This window comes from Mustela nivalis (assembly GCF_964662115.1).
Source record: "Mustela nivalis genome assembly, chromosome: Y".
Classification (NCBI taxonomy): Eukaryota; Metazoa; Chordata; class Mammalia; order Carnivora; family Mustelidae; genus Mustela; species Mustela nivalis.
Window position 1 is genome coordinate 35,676,902 of NC_139041.1, and position 16,781 is coordinate 35,693,682.

The window sequence follows — 16,781 nt, forward strand, 5'->3', positions numbered from 1 at the left end:
CACCCCTCTGGTCATAATTACACATTTCAACAGACAAGAATGCCTTCCTCTTCTGCCTCTTCATGCTTGGAGGATCGCTTCTTCCTCTGAGCTCTTTAATACAAATCAAAGTTACGCATCCAGGTGGGTCATCCTATACTCCTTCCTCCGGCTGCTTCCGCTGCAATCTGCAGACACAGGTCCTTCACTGCAGGGGCCTGCTGTCTGGAAATGCTTGCAAGGCCTGGGGTGTGGGAGTGGAGCTCCTGAGCTGCAGCAGGGCCAGCCCACTAGGGCTGCCAAGACGAGAGACTGGAGTTCCACAGTGACCTGTGAAGACTAGTTGATTATCCTGAACTGAGCACACTCAACCCACCCAGGGCGTCATCTCCCCTGTACCCACCGCTGGCCTTGGGCTCAGACTGCCCTGAGCAGAGCAGGATGGCAGCCCCAGGTCCCATCTACAGACCCCACTTCCTGCAGAGACACAGAAGGGTTTTCATTTTCAATGCCATTCATTCTCTTGTACAAGGATTGTTCTGAACCCACTTTTCTTCACTTCTTAGGATCTTTTCTCATTACCCATCACCCTCCTTTTCCCAGTATAACTCCTTAAGGATGGGGTTCGGTTCAGGACCACAGCAAACTTGTCCAAGGGGCACCGCAATCTTCTGCCATGGATGGAATCAGCTGACCCCATGTCTGGGCAGCTGTGGTGGACTTGTGTGCTTGGATTGCCACGGTCCAGCTCAGCAAGCATTGAGGGAACCCCGTGCTGAGATGGAGATTCTTTCTGTTGGCTTTGCCCTGAAGCCCTGTTCCCTTTTGCAGGAAAATCTCTCCTTGGCCTGGATCAGCCGGCTTGGGTCGAAATGCTGCTTGTAAACACACAGACACAAGGACATCTGTTGTGGACGTCAAAGGTTCACCAACAATTATGAAGCCAGAACTAAGGTATGAAGCAAACACCAAGAAAAGCCACAGCAATCAAGGAAATCAAACTTAAAGAACCAAATGTAGAGAAGACGGTTTTAGTGGAACCAAAGGTCTGTTCGCACTGTGAATATGTTTCTGGTTCTTCTGAGATGGGTACAGCATGGGCCATGGGATTCAAGTCTCCTAGAGTTTCTGCAAAATCTCTGTCTACACTGGGCTTCCTTGATTTTCAGGACTGGTGACAACCCACGGGGTCCCACAAGCGGCCAAAAGATCCAGAACCCACTCTTGCTTCTGAAACAGGGTGGCGGTCCTTGGGAATTGGGGTGGCATCCATGTGATCAAGAACAGGTTTTATCAATCACGTTGAGATCATTCTATCAAGTGATTCTTATTCAGACAAAGCTTGGGCCCCAGCTAGAAAACAGTTAACACCCACGACCAAATGACAGAAAGCGATGAAAACGGGATCATTGGGAATTAGAAAGAGGGTTGATGAATGAGTCAGTGGCCTCTAGAGAAACAGAAGTGATAAGACTTACAGATTTACAGGGAGGTATTCTGAGAGACTGGCTCATACAGTGACGGAGGCTGGCAGGGTCCCAATCTGCCTTCTGTAAGATGGAAGCTGAGGAAAGCCAGTGGTGATACTCCGTTGGTACAAAGACCCAAAAATCGGGAGCACTAATGCTTGAGGGCAGGAGAACATGCAAATCCCAGCTGCCACATAGCAAGTCTGCCCTTCCTCTGCTTTTTGTTCGATTCAAGCCCTCTGTGGGTTGGGATGAAGCCCAACCACCTTGAGAGTTGGTGTGGAGGGTCTTCTTTATTCCACGTACACATTCAATAGCTCATGTCTTCCAGAAACACCCTCAAGGAAACCCCCAGAAATGACATGCTACCATCCATCTAGGCGTCCCTTAGCCCAGTGAAGCTGATGGATAAAATCAACCATGAAGGTGCAAAAGGGTTTTCTGAGCAATACTTAATTGAGTCCACATGTCCACTAAACATTTTGTGGGAATGCTGAATTTTCTTACTGATCCCATTACAGAACAAGGAGTTGTACACATACTATAAGAGCTTAACAGATCGATTCTTCACATTCCTACAACAAGCAGACGCCTTGTCTTGAACTCACATGTGACACATCCTGGGGCCACATCTGGACTGTGAGGGGGCTTCCTGTACCATCAGGAGGAATGAGAAACCAGAAAACGCTCCTTTTCTCCTATCTCTCTCTTTACTGTACAAAGCTGAGGGTCTTCTCAATTTGTCTGGGTTGATGTAAAATCCAAACTCAAAGGCTATCAACAACTTGACAATGCGATTTGTTCCATTTTATAATCAAGAATAGAGTGACATCTACAGACACATTTGCTAAAATTTAAATAGTGATTATTCCAAATCAATGAGACACAGTTTTCCCAAACCTACGTATAGCGCATAGAAAAATATGATGTCCCTTGACATCATGCCCCAGATCCATCCGAGGACAGGCATTCAGCAAACCCAGCCACAGTAGAAATGAGCACATAGGTCAACATTAATCTCCATATTTGCATTGGTGGTTTGGTAAAAGCTCTCCAGATGTAGAACCATGTGGCCTGGCAGCTGGGTTCAAAGGAGATACAAGCAGTGCCTTTCGAACCTGAAAACTTGGGGACCCCACAATATTGGGATGAGACCCAACAACTATCGTCAGGGTGCGTATTAGCTTCCTGTGGCTGCTGTAACAAATGTTCACATTTGTTGCCTATTTGGGAGGCATAAAACAATGCAGACTGACCACCTTGCAGTTCTGGAGCTCAGAAGTCTAACATGGGTGGTCACAGGGCTGATGTCAACATGTCAAGGTGAGATCCTTCTGGTGGCTCCTGCAGACTGTCCATCTCCTGGCTTTTTCCCATTCCTCAAGGCCCCTGCAGCCCTGCGGGCTGTGTTCCCCTAATGCCAGCAGAAAAGTGTCTTCTCATTTCTCTATGGCCTCTGCTTCTTCTATAACATGTTCTATCTGTCAATCTCCCCCTGCCTTCCTGTATGAGGACCCTCATGATGATACAGGGCCCACCTGGAAAACCCAGAATCATTCTCTGGAGGTCCTCAACCTGACCACACCTGCCAAGACCCTCTTCCTGATAAGTAGCATGTTTAAGTTCCCAAGATTAGGACGCGCACATGTCCATGGGGGAGCATTATTCAATGTACCCCCCGGGTCACGGTGCAATAATCTACATGAACACAGGAGCCCCTCAAATCTAGGGCAGTCTGCAGATGGGGCCATGTTCCCTCCTTCCCTGGGAGCCCCAGGAGCAGGCTCTCAGCTCTGTCTCCTTGGGGAGCCAGCATCTGATTCTCTGATTCTGCAGGCACACCTGTGTGGAGGTTGGGTTTACTTACGTCTTCTGAATGGCATCCCTTGGGTGAGGGTGGGGTGTCATCCGTGACCACAGTCTGTTCTGAAGGACCCTCAGCAGGCCAAGGCTGGCTGGACCCTGCTGCTGGTTTTGTACACAGCTCCCTGATGCCAGCCTAGACAAAGAGGATGCACTTGGTAAGTTCTCCTTACATCTTTTAACTCTTTGGCTGCCCTGGGGACCCTAAGACCTGTCCCATCCTCTTTGTGGCCAGTGCTCTCCTACCTAATCATCTGCACTCAGTAAACATAAGCTTGCCCAAGGAATGGACACAGACTTAGGAAGCTGGGCCCCGAGAGCATATAAACAACCTATCCATGTTCTGAGCTAGCCATGCACAGAGCCTAATTCTCTGGAAGCAAAAGCAATCGCTCGCACACCCCTGGGTGGACACAGAGATCCCCCAAGCCCATGGGGCTCCCAGCCATGTGACAACTCACAAGGTGGGCTGTGATAAAACAGGTGACAGGTGCTCCTTCAGGAAGCTGCCACTGTCCTGGCGAGAACAACCACACAGCACACAGCTCCCAAACTGTTCTCAACTGGCCATATTTCCCAGAACTGCCTGACTCCACGTCTTAATTTCCTGTCCATACAACCTGATGTCAAGCAAACCACCCAGCAGAAAATAAGAGGCAACAAAAACACAGATAAACTCCTATTCCCTTGCATGAAACGTTGGAAGAAACAGAGTCCTTCCAAAGAGAAGCAGCACCTAGTTCCACCCAACAAAAACAGGACTGAAGTATGGATTCTCTTCCTTTTCCCATCAGTGCGATGGCGGGTGGTTAACTGTGTGGTACTAATACACATCCTGATCATAGCAATGATTAGGTAATAAAGTTTCCTAGAAACAAACTTCAAGAGGTCTTTTGCACGACAGGTGTATCCACAGTAAACTAGCTACACAAACACGCCTATGTAGGGCAGGAAGGGTTACCATTTCATTTCTTAAAAAATCAAATTGGTATCAATCAAGAGTTTCCAAAATCCTCTTCAGCAATGCCCTCCAACAGCTACTTGAATTGATGATGAACATTGGCAAGTGTCTCCTCGAACAACATAGTAATCAATCATCCGCAGGCACTTAGCTACAAGTGGCTCTTTCCTTGATGAAGGCGGCTAACTGAAATAATCTATTTATGCACCAACCCTCTCAATCACAGCCACATTTTGGCTCATTAAACATTCATGATTTTGAGCCAGAAAAACAACAAACCAGGGTATCTGTCATCCTTTATGAAATACAGCACGTAGAAACAGGAGGGAGCACTTCAAGAAAGTACACCAGGTATCGATTTGATCATGCAGAGTGTATGCCCTTTCTCAACCGTGGCTTTTAGAGGGTGTCACCCGCTTACGGAGTGTCCTGGAGATGCATGTTCTTCCTCAACCCGGAAGCTTCCGTAAAGAGGCAGGATGCTGTGCTGGTAGATTTTCCACCAGAGGTTAAGGAAGGACGTTTGGTGCTGGTTGGCCAACCCGGAGCCCTCCTCCAACACCGACCCCGTCTGGGGGTTATACTTGTAGTTCCATGGCTTTGTGGGCCCCAAAAAGTGGACTACCTTCACGCTTGAACCAAATCTAAGGAAGAAACACAAAACATTCTACTTTCGACTTGGAAGTGATTCTACACACACGGAAATTGCCCCCAAACCCCAAAGCATGTCAAAGACAGCAGCCCATGAAGGCTTGTCTCAACCCTACTATGTAGACCTGCACTTTTTTGCTTAGAGATAATTTTTTTTTTAAACAATCAACACTGCAAGTATTTCGTTTTCTACCTACAGAGACACATAATCATCACCCAGTGGGGAATTCCCTCACACTAGAAGAATAAATCAAGAGTCTTATAAAGATGGACAATATGGTAGAGAGCCCAAAACCTCATCTCCTTAAAACAATAGGGACCCCCCCCAAAAATCACTTTTATAGTAGATGACCCAAGCTGCAAACAAGAAAACTGACTTCTCTTACAAGATTCTGAATTTTCTCCTCTCAACCTTCCTAAATATTTTTCCGTATAATCATCTTCCCATGAAATTTTAACACTACATTCACACCAAATATCCACGTTCTGTATGTACAAATCTGCTTTATACATGAGAAAGAATAGGATGCTTTCACTCCCCGAAGACCCACTTCTCCTTCTCAGAGGCAATACGTTCTCTCTTAAAAATGTGTGCTCTCCAATTATCTTTTCCTATATTGTGCTCAGATTTTTCACTTTTGTTTACAACAACATCATTCTTACAGCAGCGAATCTCAAACATTTTGGTCCTGGGACACCTTGATGGTCTTAAAACACACAAGAGGACCAAGACTTTCACTTTGTTCATATGCATCCTACCTGTCTGTATTTACCACAATGGACAACAAAACTGAGAAATCTGAAAACCGATTTAATCAATTCATTAGAAATCAACCGACCCATGAGATGCAGATGTTCTTGTGACACTTTTTCATGAAAAATAACTGTATTTTTAAAATACAGTTGTCAAAAGAATGAGTTTGACCATCTTGAGAGGAGACAGCTGCTTTCTCCTATCCGGGTCTCCATTCAGTGCATTGTTTCATTTTATTTTTTTTTTTAGCGCCTTGTTTAGTCATATCATGGAGTTTCTGTAAAACCCTGCTGTACGCTTATTTAAAAAAAGAGAGAAGAAAACATAACATCTTAGAAGACTTATTTTTTAAGTCATTTTGACGGCAGAGATTCGAAAGAACCATGGAGGTTCCTGAGACCACCCTTTGGGAACCACTCCCATTAAGACTTACGGTCTTGACTACCTACAATTTAAAGCAATAAGCGAGCAGAGGGATGATCTAGTATTTTCCAACCCCAAGTCCAAACGCTGGTAAAGAGTCTAGAGACAGGGCTGCTTGAAGGCAGCAGGCCTGGACGGTTATAGAAAGTGGAGAACTTACCGTTTGAAAGCAGGGCTGTAGGTGTACGCCGTGTTACTGCTCAAGTTATAGATGAACGGCAAGTGCTTGTTGATGTCTGCCGTTGACCAGCTACTGAAGAAGCTATTCAGTAAGCCTTGATCCGCCCCTAAATGGCGAACACACACCCAAGGAGGCCCATCACGGATGGTAGAGCGCTTCAAAGAATTCAAGATGTGTTTGAAGGGCTTAACCCACCTGCACGCGGGGTCCCATTTTATTTCTTCTCTCTGTCTGCTACAATATGACCGTTTGTCTCAAAAAGGATGGATCACCCAAACCATTCATTTTAACATGCATATTCTCTCCAAAACTTTCCACCCATAACCCAAGCCATGGACAATGAACCCTCGTAGTGTCCCTCGAATTCTCAACTCTCGCAATGAATTCTATCCAGGGGCCGCAGTGCTGTATGGGCAAATCCTGGTCCTTGCCCACAGATAATTCTTCATCAGTCCTCTATTTTCTTCTACGGGACAACAATCCTAGTATTGTCCCCATCTATCCATGTCCCTTCAAGTCCAACATGAACTTCTCTTTGCTTCCCAGAGTTGTTACCTTTATTCTCTACCAGGGCTCTGCCCAACTAAGCCTTGCATCTACTTTTGTAAATAAAGTTTTATTGGAACACAGCCATGCTCATGTACGTATTGTCAATGGCCACTTTCACTCTACACCTGCACGGTTAAATATTTGCAGCAGATTTCAGAGGATCCATGATGCTGGGGAAAAAAAAAATCTATTATCTGGTCTTCAGAGAGAGGTTTGCCTACCCTTTTCTGTTTGATCAGGATTGGGGAACCGTGCTTCCTACTCACTGAAGATATTTTCTTCTGTGGTTTTTCTCTGCTGTGTATTTGCTCACTAACTTCACTTATTCCTGTTACCCCGTCTGGTCACATTTTTCCACCATACCCTTGACTGACTTATGCCGTTGTATCTGGGGGAAGTGAGGGTAGGACAGGGGTATGGGACCAGAAACAGCCCATCCTCTTCCACCCATTTCCAGCTTCCCATCACTCACCATCAAAGCTGCCGTGGTCTGTGGCATGTTGCAGCAAGAGGCCGTGCGTCTCCAGAGACGGTTGGAAGACAAAAACGCCACTGTTGAAGCAGTCCGGCCATCCGGGATCGGGGGCTGCAGAGAACTCTGTCCTATCAAACAGCTCATCGATATTGGCTAGCACCTGGCAAAGCAGAGCATGGGGGAACCTGTAGCACCCTTCTCTTACCTCCAGGATGCAGGTAACAAATGCAGCAGAAACTTGAGGATGGTCAATATCTAGTGATTGGAAACCTGTGCCCACTTTTCTTTCTCCCTTCCTTCCTTTCTTTCTTCTTTCTTTCTTTCTTTTTCTTTGTTTTTCGATTTTATGTATCTATTTGACAGAGAGGAGTGGGAGAGGGAGAAGCAGGCTCCCCACTGAGCAAGGAGCCCAATGTGGGACTTGATCCCAGGACCCTGAGATCACGACATGAGCCAAAAGCAGATGCTTAACAGACTGAGCTACCCAGGTGCCCCAGTTTTTGGACTGACTCTCCTTTTCCACTTACATTCGAAAGAGAAGGGTGTGTAAGACGGCTCTCTGGTTTATTTCAAGTGATTGATGGAACACAACTTCTGAAAGTAAATTATTTTCTCAAGGTTCTTAAAATTCTCCACGGAACTCGCCTGACTGCGTATGCTCTTTAGTCTACCAAATGTGACCAACAAAGCTTGGAAAACACATGAAGGGAGAGGTTCGCAAGTCAACGTAATACATCAGCTGCCTTCTAGAACTTGCCTACTGATTACAGACCCCTCCAGCACCCACTGACTTTCCAAACTGTGCTGTTTGGAAAAAAGGAAACATGACTCCAATTGTGTTACTGGTCATATTTTCCTCTGCACCCGTCCATCTTCCTACAGAGCCCCTTTGGCACAACCAAACCCAACCAGAATGCATGCCAACACCCTGACTCCATGTTACATTTCAACGTTCCAATGGCTGTTTTGGAAAGCAGCCATCCCAGGCTCCTACACTGCAGGCCACTACCCCAACTGACTAGAGGAGGATACCTCAGCCTCAGAAGCCTGGTGTACCAGTCCAATCCAAACTATGTAAGTCAAGATGCAATCAAGGCCAAATATTTTTTCTAATTATTCTATTTTGTGTAGATAAGACCATGTGATTATAAAGCCCTCCTAGGGAAGGAGCATGCCTTCAAATCCGTTGGTGTCCTGGGCAGGGTCAGAGCCGGGCTAGCATTGCGTTATAGCTGATTTTGATGCACTGAATGTCAAGGCTGGTGACACCAGTGCATGTTATTTGCTGGGAATCCACACGTAAACACTAACAGCCTCCTTAAAAAGGAAAAGGCATTATCTCTGAGGGGTTTCTTATCAAGTGGAGCATCTCGTCCTCATCATACCCATGTACTCACCAGAGTATCTGCATCCAGGAAGACACACTTGCTATAATGGGTGAGGGTCCAACAGTGAAGCTTGGTGAGGGTGACCCCAAGCTCAGGCCTCTTCAGAAAGGCCAGGTGGATGTAGTCTGCACTGTCGATCAGGTTCACCTCAATTACCTCATCAAACACCTTCGAGAGGATAACCCTGGAAAGACACACACTAGGTACTAGGAGAGCAAGGGAGCATTCAACACAGGACATCCTATCTCTTCAAGATGACATCCCTTTGATACTCACACACATGAAGCATGGATCCCAAACCCCATCAAAATCACCGCAGTCTTCACGTTCAGGCTTTATTTTTCCCATGGAGTTTGCATACTTTTCACTCATACTTAAACGTTACGCACACTTGAACATCTTGACAATTGTACCCAACTGTCTTAGGTAGACTGACTCCAGTCATCCCTTAGGAAGGTAATTCTCTTTGAAAACGGCATGGGACATGGGAATGAATGCTGAGCAGGCAGAAACTGACAGATGGCCACTACAATCTCCACCAGTTTTTACTTTATGTATTTAAAACCTACATTGTTAGTTGCATACAAGTTCAAGACTCAAATTTTTTGAAAGACTGTACTTTTTATCAAAATGAAACTTTCCTCTATTCCTTTTTCCTTTCTCTCTCTCTTTTTTTTTTTTTTTGACTTAAATTCTACTTCATTATAGATTGGAATGTCTTGTGATGCCGAAAAATTAAGAAGGAGCCAAAAAAAGATGAGGGCATGTCAAAAGGATACAGGGAGTCAATCGGGAATTTAAATAACAAAACAAAAAACAAACAAACATAATATAAAATGGATATTCATGGGTCCATAATAATAACATAATTGAATTAATAAGTAAATGGAAAAGAAGGAGCAGCAATTTTTTAAAGAAAAATTCCAAATACAAAATGAATTAGAAATGAGGGAAACAGAAAATCACCATGAGGCTAACACCACCGTAATAATGATTGCTGACAAGGTTCACCAATGGATGCTAAAATGAATGGCTAAAGGTTTTGAAAGAAACAGCATATTTTCATATGTTGAAAGTATCTCCTCCAAGGTGTCCATCCATTATGAAGACAAAAATCATAACCCCACCGATAATTCCTTAATGCTATGATCAAGGTTTAAATCGCCAGTAACAGAACACAAAAACATCCCATAACCTCAATCTACCACTGAAAAAATAATGGACAAATGCAAGCCCCCCCAAATTCTGTAAAACAAATGACTAGTACTCCTTAAACTGTCAAGGTCGTGACACATGAGGAAAGAAGGAGAAAAAGTCATAGATGGAAAATCACAAGGGCAGGTATAATAACTAAGTCCTGGTTGGGAACAGAATCATATACTCTCAAAGGCATCCTTTATTTTCAACACTTTGTGTTGTGATTGAAGTTGCCTCCTGTACATGTCTAGGATACGGCTGGATTTTATGTCTACTTCTCTCTCCTTTAAAAGGGGTTTTAAACCCGTTTACCTTTAGTATGATCATTGATATATTCGAGCGGAGTCCCCTCCTTTTTTTTTTTAATGTGTATCAGAGTCTCTTCTTCTTTCTAATCCTTTCCCACCATCCACTGCAGGGATAACATTTTTTCCCACATTCCATGCATTTTCCATTAATGCTTGGGAAGTTGTACATATCCTTTCTAGTCTTCTAATGGTTACCACCCTCGTATTTTGACACACATTATTTAAAGCTTATATTCTCTACTGAATGTCAAGACAGCATCTCTATCTTCACCCCAGATGAGACAGGAACTTCAGCCTAGGTTCACGTCTGCCCCTCGGCCCCCCTCATTCATCTCTGCGCGGAGTGCAAATTCCAGATTATTTTCATAACTGTGCCTCAACACAGTTACAATTAACTTTGAGTTTGACTCATATCATTGGCTTAGTGTTAGGTCTTTATTGTAAGTTTTTCTTCCTTCGATTTACAATTCAGTGTGCTTGAGGATATGCTCAAGTAATTCTGTTCCCAAACATCATCCAGGGGTAAAATCTTCAAGCTTTTATGTATGTGGAACATCTTTCTTTAATTTGCTTTTGAATTGTCCAGATTTGGCTGGATACAGATTTGGCTGGATACAGCAAAATTATTTTGCCCCCCTGGGAGGATGGTGGGGGGAGGGGTGAAACAGGTGAGAGGGATTAAGAGGTACAGACTTCCCATTATAAAGGGAGTAAGTCACAGAGGTGAAGAGTACAGCCCAGGGGATGTAGAAATAATACTGTCAAAAATCTGTACAGTGACCCTACCTATTTTGGTGAGCATTCTATAATGCACAGAACATCAAATCACTGTGCCACACACACTGGAAACTAATGTACTACGCTACATCAACTATACTTCTGTAGACAGACACATGAAATTCCTTTGCCCAGAAAATCCGAGACATCCACTCTCTCAACCTGACCGACGCTGAAATGCTTTTAGCACCTTCCTCTGCTCTTGGTGCTCTGTTAACACCACCCCTGGGTATCGACATGTGTGTCCGCTCATTCTGCTCGACACTCAAGGGACAGCATTCTCAGAGCCGAAATAGGAGAGGAGTTAATTCCTACAATTTGTTCTCTCTCTTTCACTCCTTTTGAAACTTCCATTAGGAAGCAGATGTTGGTGCTTCCGGGATCTATCTGTTATATCCTGTACCAGCTTGTATCTTATATTTTTTCGATGCTTTTTCATCAAATGCTATTAAAAGTACCTACATCTCTGAGAAAGCACTATCTCATCGCCAAGGTTCCCTTGCTTTTAACCCAGTTATTTATGGAATTTATGGCATCCTTAGGGTTGTATAAAGATCCTGGAGCGAGGGCGGGGAGGGTGGAAGGCAAAAAAATATCACTCCATGTTGCTACAAATAGACTGTGATGTATGTCCCCAAATCCCTTTGTTCAGCTCTGCCCGTTTTCTCAAAATAAGTGCCTGGGCTGGGAATGAAATCTCAAGACTATAATTTGAAGCTTTTTGCAGAAAGATTACCCCACTCTGCCCTTGGGCCACACAGCCTGGAAAAACAGAGTGGTGGTCCTCATACCCACACCCTTGGTCACTTTCAGTCACCAGTCACTATTTGTCACTGAACCACAGGGCACTGTTCCTCAGCTCTCCCAGTGATTACAAAGTATGTAATGGGTCCTATAAATGCTAACTCGTTCTATAATCCTGAACCTTCCCAAGATTCCTGGATGTTTCTGAATATTTTACAGTTCATCTTGAGTGGACCAGGAGACTGAAGAAAGTCAGTGTGGAGAGCTTTTATGGACCCTGAGGAGACAGGAATGGAGGAAAGTCGTGTGTTCTTCTGGAGTCCTTTTGGTTTTATCAGGACCGTTCTATGAAAAAAGTATGACTTCCTCCAATCACCAGGGTGACTGACGGGCCAGCAGGCAACCAAGAAAGACCCCGTGTTTCCCATCTTGGTCCCTCAGGACAGCATCCCCTGCTCTGCGTCTGCTGGAGCCTCCGGTCTGACTCTGAAGGTCAGGCATCTGGACAAAGGGATGCGTTTCTCTCTAGGGACCAAAGAGCTCATCTTTGGCAAGAGGAAATATACTGTGAAGATTGATTAAGTTGAAACACTTTGGAGAGAATGGGTTTTAGCCAATTTGCTTCTAGTCTAATGAAGTCATTTGATGTCAAAGACAAAGGTCTGTCCTCCAAAACACCAACATTTACAAAGACAGCTGACAACCTAGCTGGTCATACATATCCCCCATAGACCTACTGATGGTTCATACCCTCCACCATTGTGAGATCCATCATCCATTTGTGACGCTCGGTTTTAAGACTTCTTTGGCTATTACTTAGACCAAGAAGCCTCCTCCCCATGATAGATTTTGTAAAGGTGTACCTTAGTTGATTTGTTTGATCATTTACTTTTACACATAGTATTTCTGACCTTTAGAGGTCCTGGTGGCCTCTTCTGCTTTCATTTAAGACAGTTTCCCCACATTCAGATGAATGAATCCATCTTTGAGATGAATGACCCACCTATGGCAAGGTCTGGAGACACTGGTTGTGGATGGTGATCCTACCAATATAAGGTGGGTGGAGACCAGGGACACTGCTCCACACCCTCCAGTGCCCAGGATGTCCCAACTCAGAGAGCGATCCAAACGCACATGTCAATACTGCCCAGGCTGAGACACCCTGATTTACTGACTTCTAAGATTTTTCTATCCTTAAAAATTTTTACCTTTACACTCATCATCTACCTGAATTCATCTTGGTACACATGGATGTGCTGAATTATACAGAGGTCATGAACTGTCTTCCTTAGGGCACCATTTATTTTTCTATGATATACCTCGCATGGTCTTCCTACTCTTATGTATGTCAAGCCTTTTCTCATCTACATGTAAAACACAACCAAACCTGTAAATCAAGTTTGGGTATCAAGATTAGGATGGTTTCTTAAAATAAATGAACACATTCTTTTTTTTTTTTTTTTTTTTTTTTTTTTTGCTCCCTCGGCTCTGAGATAGCTCCTATCTCATGGAAATCCATTCATTGGACCCAACCTAACAGAACGTGCTTTATAACTTGCCCCGGCTCAGAACCTTCTACTAGATAAGCCTTTGATAGCATTCTCTGCTTTCTACCCTGGGGTACTGGTGAGCAGTCTTTTCTATGCCTTCTAGTATCAATGCAGGGTCATCTGAGTTTCCCTACAAGAATCGTGTATTTCATCAGTCTCACCAGCAAAGTGCTCTGTGTCCTATTTGCTTTTAAAATCGAAGTTGCTTGCAAATTACTACTTTTTCACTTTAATTCTGGATACTTGTGTTTTCTGTCATCTTAATTTACTCTTAGATAATCCAACATTTGGACTTGTTTCCTGTTCCCCGTTTTCAGTTTTTATGAATCTCTTCTCTCTTGACTTATGTATTTTTTGTTTAATTTAATTTTTTTTTTTCTGACTGGATAATTTCTTTACTGATTTTAATTTTTTATTTTTTGTTTAATTTAATTTTTTTCCCAACTAGATAATTTCTTTACTAATTTTAATTTTTACTGATTTTAATTTTTGAATTGTTTGCTTTCTGTATTTTTTGTTTGTTTTAGTGTAAGATTTTTTTGACCTCGATAATTTATTTCTTCGCTGATTTTAAAGTTTCTCTCTGGAATGCTTCTAGTTTTCCCCTTTGGTTTCTAGAGGTAGCATTCATATTGCGAATATTTTTTTTTTTTTTAAAGCACCATAGAATTCAAGGTTTGATTTGTTCACTTATGAAGTGTTTAGCAATTTCTGATTTAAAATGTCCAAGGGTAATGCTGGTTTTAAATTCAGCTTGCCATTAATGTCTAGTTTTATTACAGTAAAGTCAAAGACTATAACTTTCAATTCCTCCTCCAAGTGACACATTAAATGCCTCCTCGTACTGAGAGTAGAAAATCAATTTTTCTAAGTGGTCCATGCTGGTGAGAACAAAGATTACCATTTACATAATGCATAACATTTAAGAGATACCTCATGCATTATTCATTAGATCAATTTACTCACGTGTCTGCCTCATTTGTGAGTTAAACACTAGGAAAACTATAAAAATACTCTCCCTCTTCTGTTCTTTGTGTTTGCTTGTTATCAAATAGTGTTTTTAAATATGCTTTATATGGTGATTGTCGGGGCACCAAGGATCTTGAGCAGTGTATCTGAAATGTGAATTCTACTCTTTATTATGTAGGGTTCCTTGTCTGGGCTGTTACACTTAGAAAACTGTACGACTGTTTCTGCTTTTCCTTTCTTCTACGTGTGACCTGATAACTCTGTCCATCATTTATTGGAGAACTATACCAGATAGAGGCCATGGGTGGGGGATGGGTTAAGGAGGTGATGGGGATAAGGTGGGGGGGGGGTCACTTGTCATGATGAACACCGGGTGATGTTTCGAAATCCTAAATCACTATATTGTGCACTTGAAACCAATATTGGACTGTAAGTTAACTAACTGGAATTTAAATCAAAAATTAAGGGGTGCCTGGGTGACTCAGTGGGTTAAGCCTCTGCCTTCGGCTCAGGTCATGATCTCAGGGTCCTGGGATCAAGTCCCGCATTGAGCTCTCTGTTCAGCAGGGAGCCTGCTTCCTCCGCTCTCTCTGTCTGCCTCTCTGCCTACTTGTGATCTCTGTCAAATAAATAAATTTAAAAGAAATATAAAAAAAACTTGATCGAAAATACACACATCAGATACATGGGTCCTTCTAAAATGTGCATAGTTTAGTAAATAAAATGTGCATAGTTTAGTAAATATATTTAGGATGATTATTTACCCTCAATACCAGGTTTTCTTACTCACTTATTTATCCTTTCTGAAAGATCTTTCTCATTAAGTTGTGGTTTTTGATACAATGTTCACCCAGCAGACGACAATTTTTTTTTTCTTTTAATAGCAAAATCCGTAAACACCTATATGCTTGAGAATCACTTCTGATCAACTGCTAATAACAGATAAACTTGCCCAGATGGCTTATTGGATGTATCCAGAAATCCTTATCACCGCAACCTTAGAAAATCGTCAGTACACACACATCTACATTTACGGTCTTTATTTGCTTTGCTCCCCTCTGGTGATACCCATTTTTTTTCTGGTGTTTCTTCACCATGGGGAATTTTTTTCATATAGGTCCTTGTTTCCAAGCCAGTTTCATTTGCTCTCAGCTTGGGAGCAGACTCCGCTCTGTTTTAAAGCTTCCTACTCTACACACTTCTGCTCAAATAGTGGGAAGCCACTGACATTTCCCACATCAATGACTCTCACAGTCTGCAGGGAAGGTGGCATGGAATGGGGTCTCTAAAAAGTCTAGTTTTGTAGCAATTTTTATTTGCTGTTAACATTTCCTCAGCTCACTGCTGGAACCCTTTCGACTCAGCCCACCCTAGCAGTTCCATGTGTATCGACAAGTCTCTACTTCCATGAATTTTATTAAAAGTGCCCCTGGGATCTTTTCCAAAGTCCTTATGTTCCACGCACTAACTTTTTTCATGATGCATCTCTCCCTGAACTTGAGTATGTTGTCCCCGCCTTCACCTGGAGAAACATTTTGTCTGCTCGGTCTTGATTTAAATTCTTCTCCGCCTTCACCTTGACAAAAAGTGGGCTGATGCTTCGTCAAGGAGCGGGTGGGTTCTCATTGCTTCAGACTACCTAGTCCGAATAAGAACTGGCCTTTCAGATCTCAGCCCTGAGAGCTGGCCAAGCAAACCTGACATCACTTGTTTAATGATGTAGGGAGGGACAGAGCAGGAAACCCCTCCACGGCCCATGTCTTTGCACTGAGGAATGAATCCTCTGTGACTACTACAACCAGACTGAATTCCAGCTCCGGCCCCAGCTCCCTTTCCTGGTGTCCCCTGCTAAGTGGGACAACCCCTTCCCAGAGTGGGCCATGCCAGAGATGAGCTCATACCAGAGATGAGCCCATGCACACTTTTCCAGGCTTCTGCAAACTCTGGGCCTCCCCATGCCCTCAAATGCTGCTCATGCAGAGCCTGACTCATCTGCCAACCCAACTTTACGAAGGTGTCCTCTAACCTTCCTCTCCTGCCTTCAAGGCTCACCCCACCCATGAAAACCGCAGCCCTGTGCACACCGCCCACAGCCAAGACAAACTGGAAGAACCTCATGCCCACGCGTCTATCACTAAACACTTTCATCATTCTTTACGTTTGCCCTTGGCCAAGAGGAAGTTCTTCCATATTGCAGGCATCCGGACCATGCCCCAAATTCATGAAACTCTGTTCCTACAGCAGCTCCCTTCAAAAGAAGTCTCCATGCACATGCTCCATCCAGATGACGTCCGTCACCTGGGAGCATCCAGAAGGAACAAATGGTCTCCCTAGTGAACTAGTGCCACTTAGGATACTGTGGGGACACCACCGTCCATGTGTCTACAGATGGGAACAAACCCACACTCGGGCTGGAATGCACAACCCACTCTACAGAATTAGGGTGCCAACAAGCTCAGGTGTCCACATTTGCAAGCACACGCTCAAGGACCTATAGGCATCCACCCTGTCAACCTAACCATGGACTCATCCTTGACCTCCCA

General features: G+C 43.8%; 1 protein-coding gene across 8 annotated transcripts in view; it reads right to left on the reverse strand.

The window, feature by feature from the left end:
* Positions 1-16,781, reverse strand: part of LOC309856953 (glycogenin-2-like) — a 35,943-nt gene that overhangs the window by 12,139 nt on the left and 7,023 nt on the right. For all 8 annotated transcript variants that reach the window (XM_082718755.1, XM_082718756.1, XM_082718761.1 and 5 more), the window contains exons 4-8: positions 8,703-8,877; positions 7,303-7,465; positions 6,261-6,387; positions 4,694-4,916; positions 3,316-3,447 (exon numbers count right to left, since the gene is read on the reverse strand). In XM_082718755.1, the coding sequence (XP_082574881.1) occupies positions 3,316-3,447; positions 4,694-4,916; positions 6,261-6,387; positions 7,303-7,465; positions 8,703-8,877 (820 nt within the window). The remainder of the gene's footprint in view (positions 1-3,315; positions 3,448-4,693; positions 4,917-6,260; positions 6,388-7,302; positions 7,466-8,702; positions 8,878-16,781) is intronic.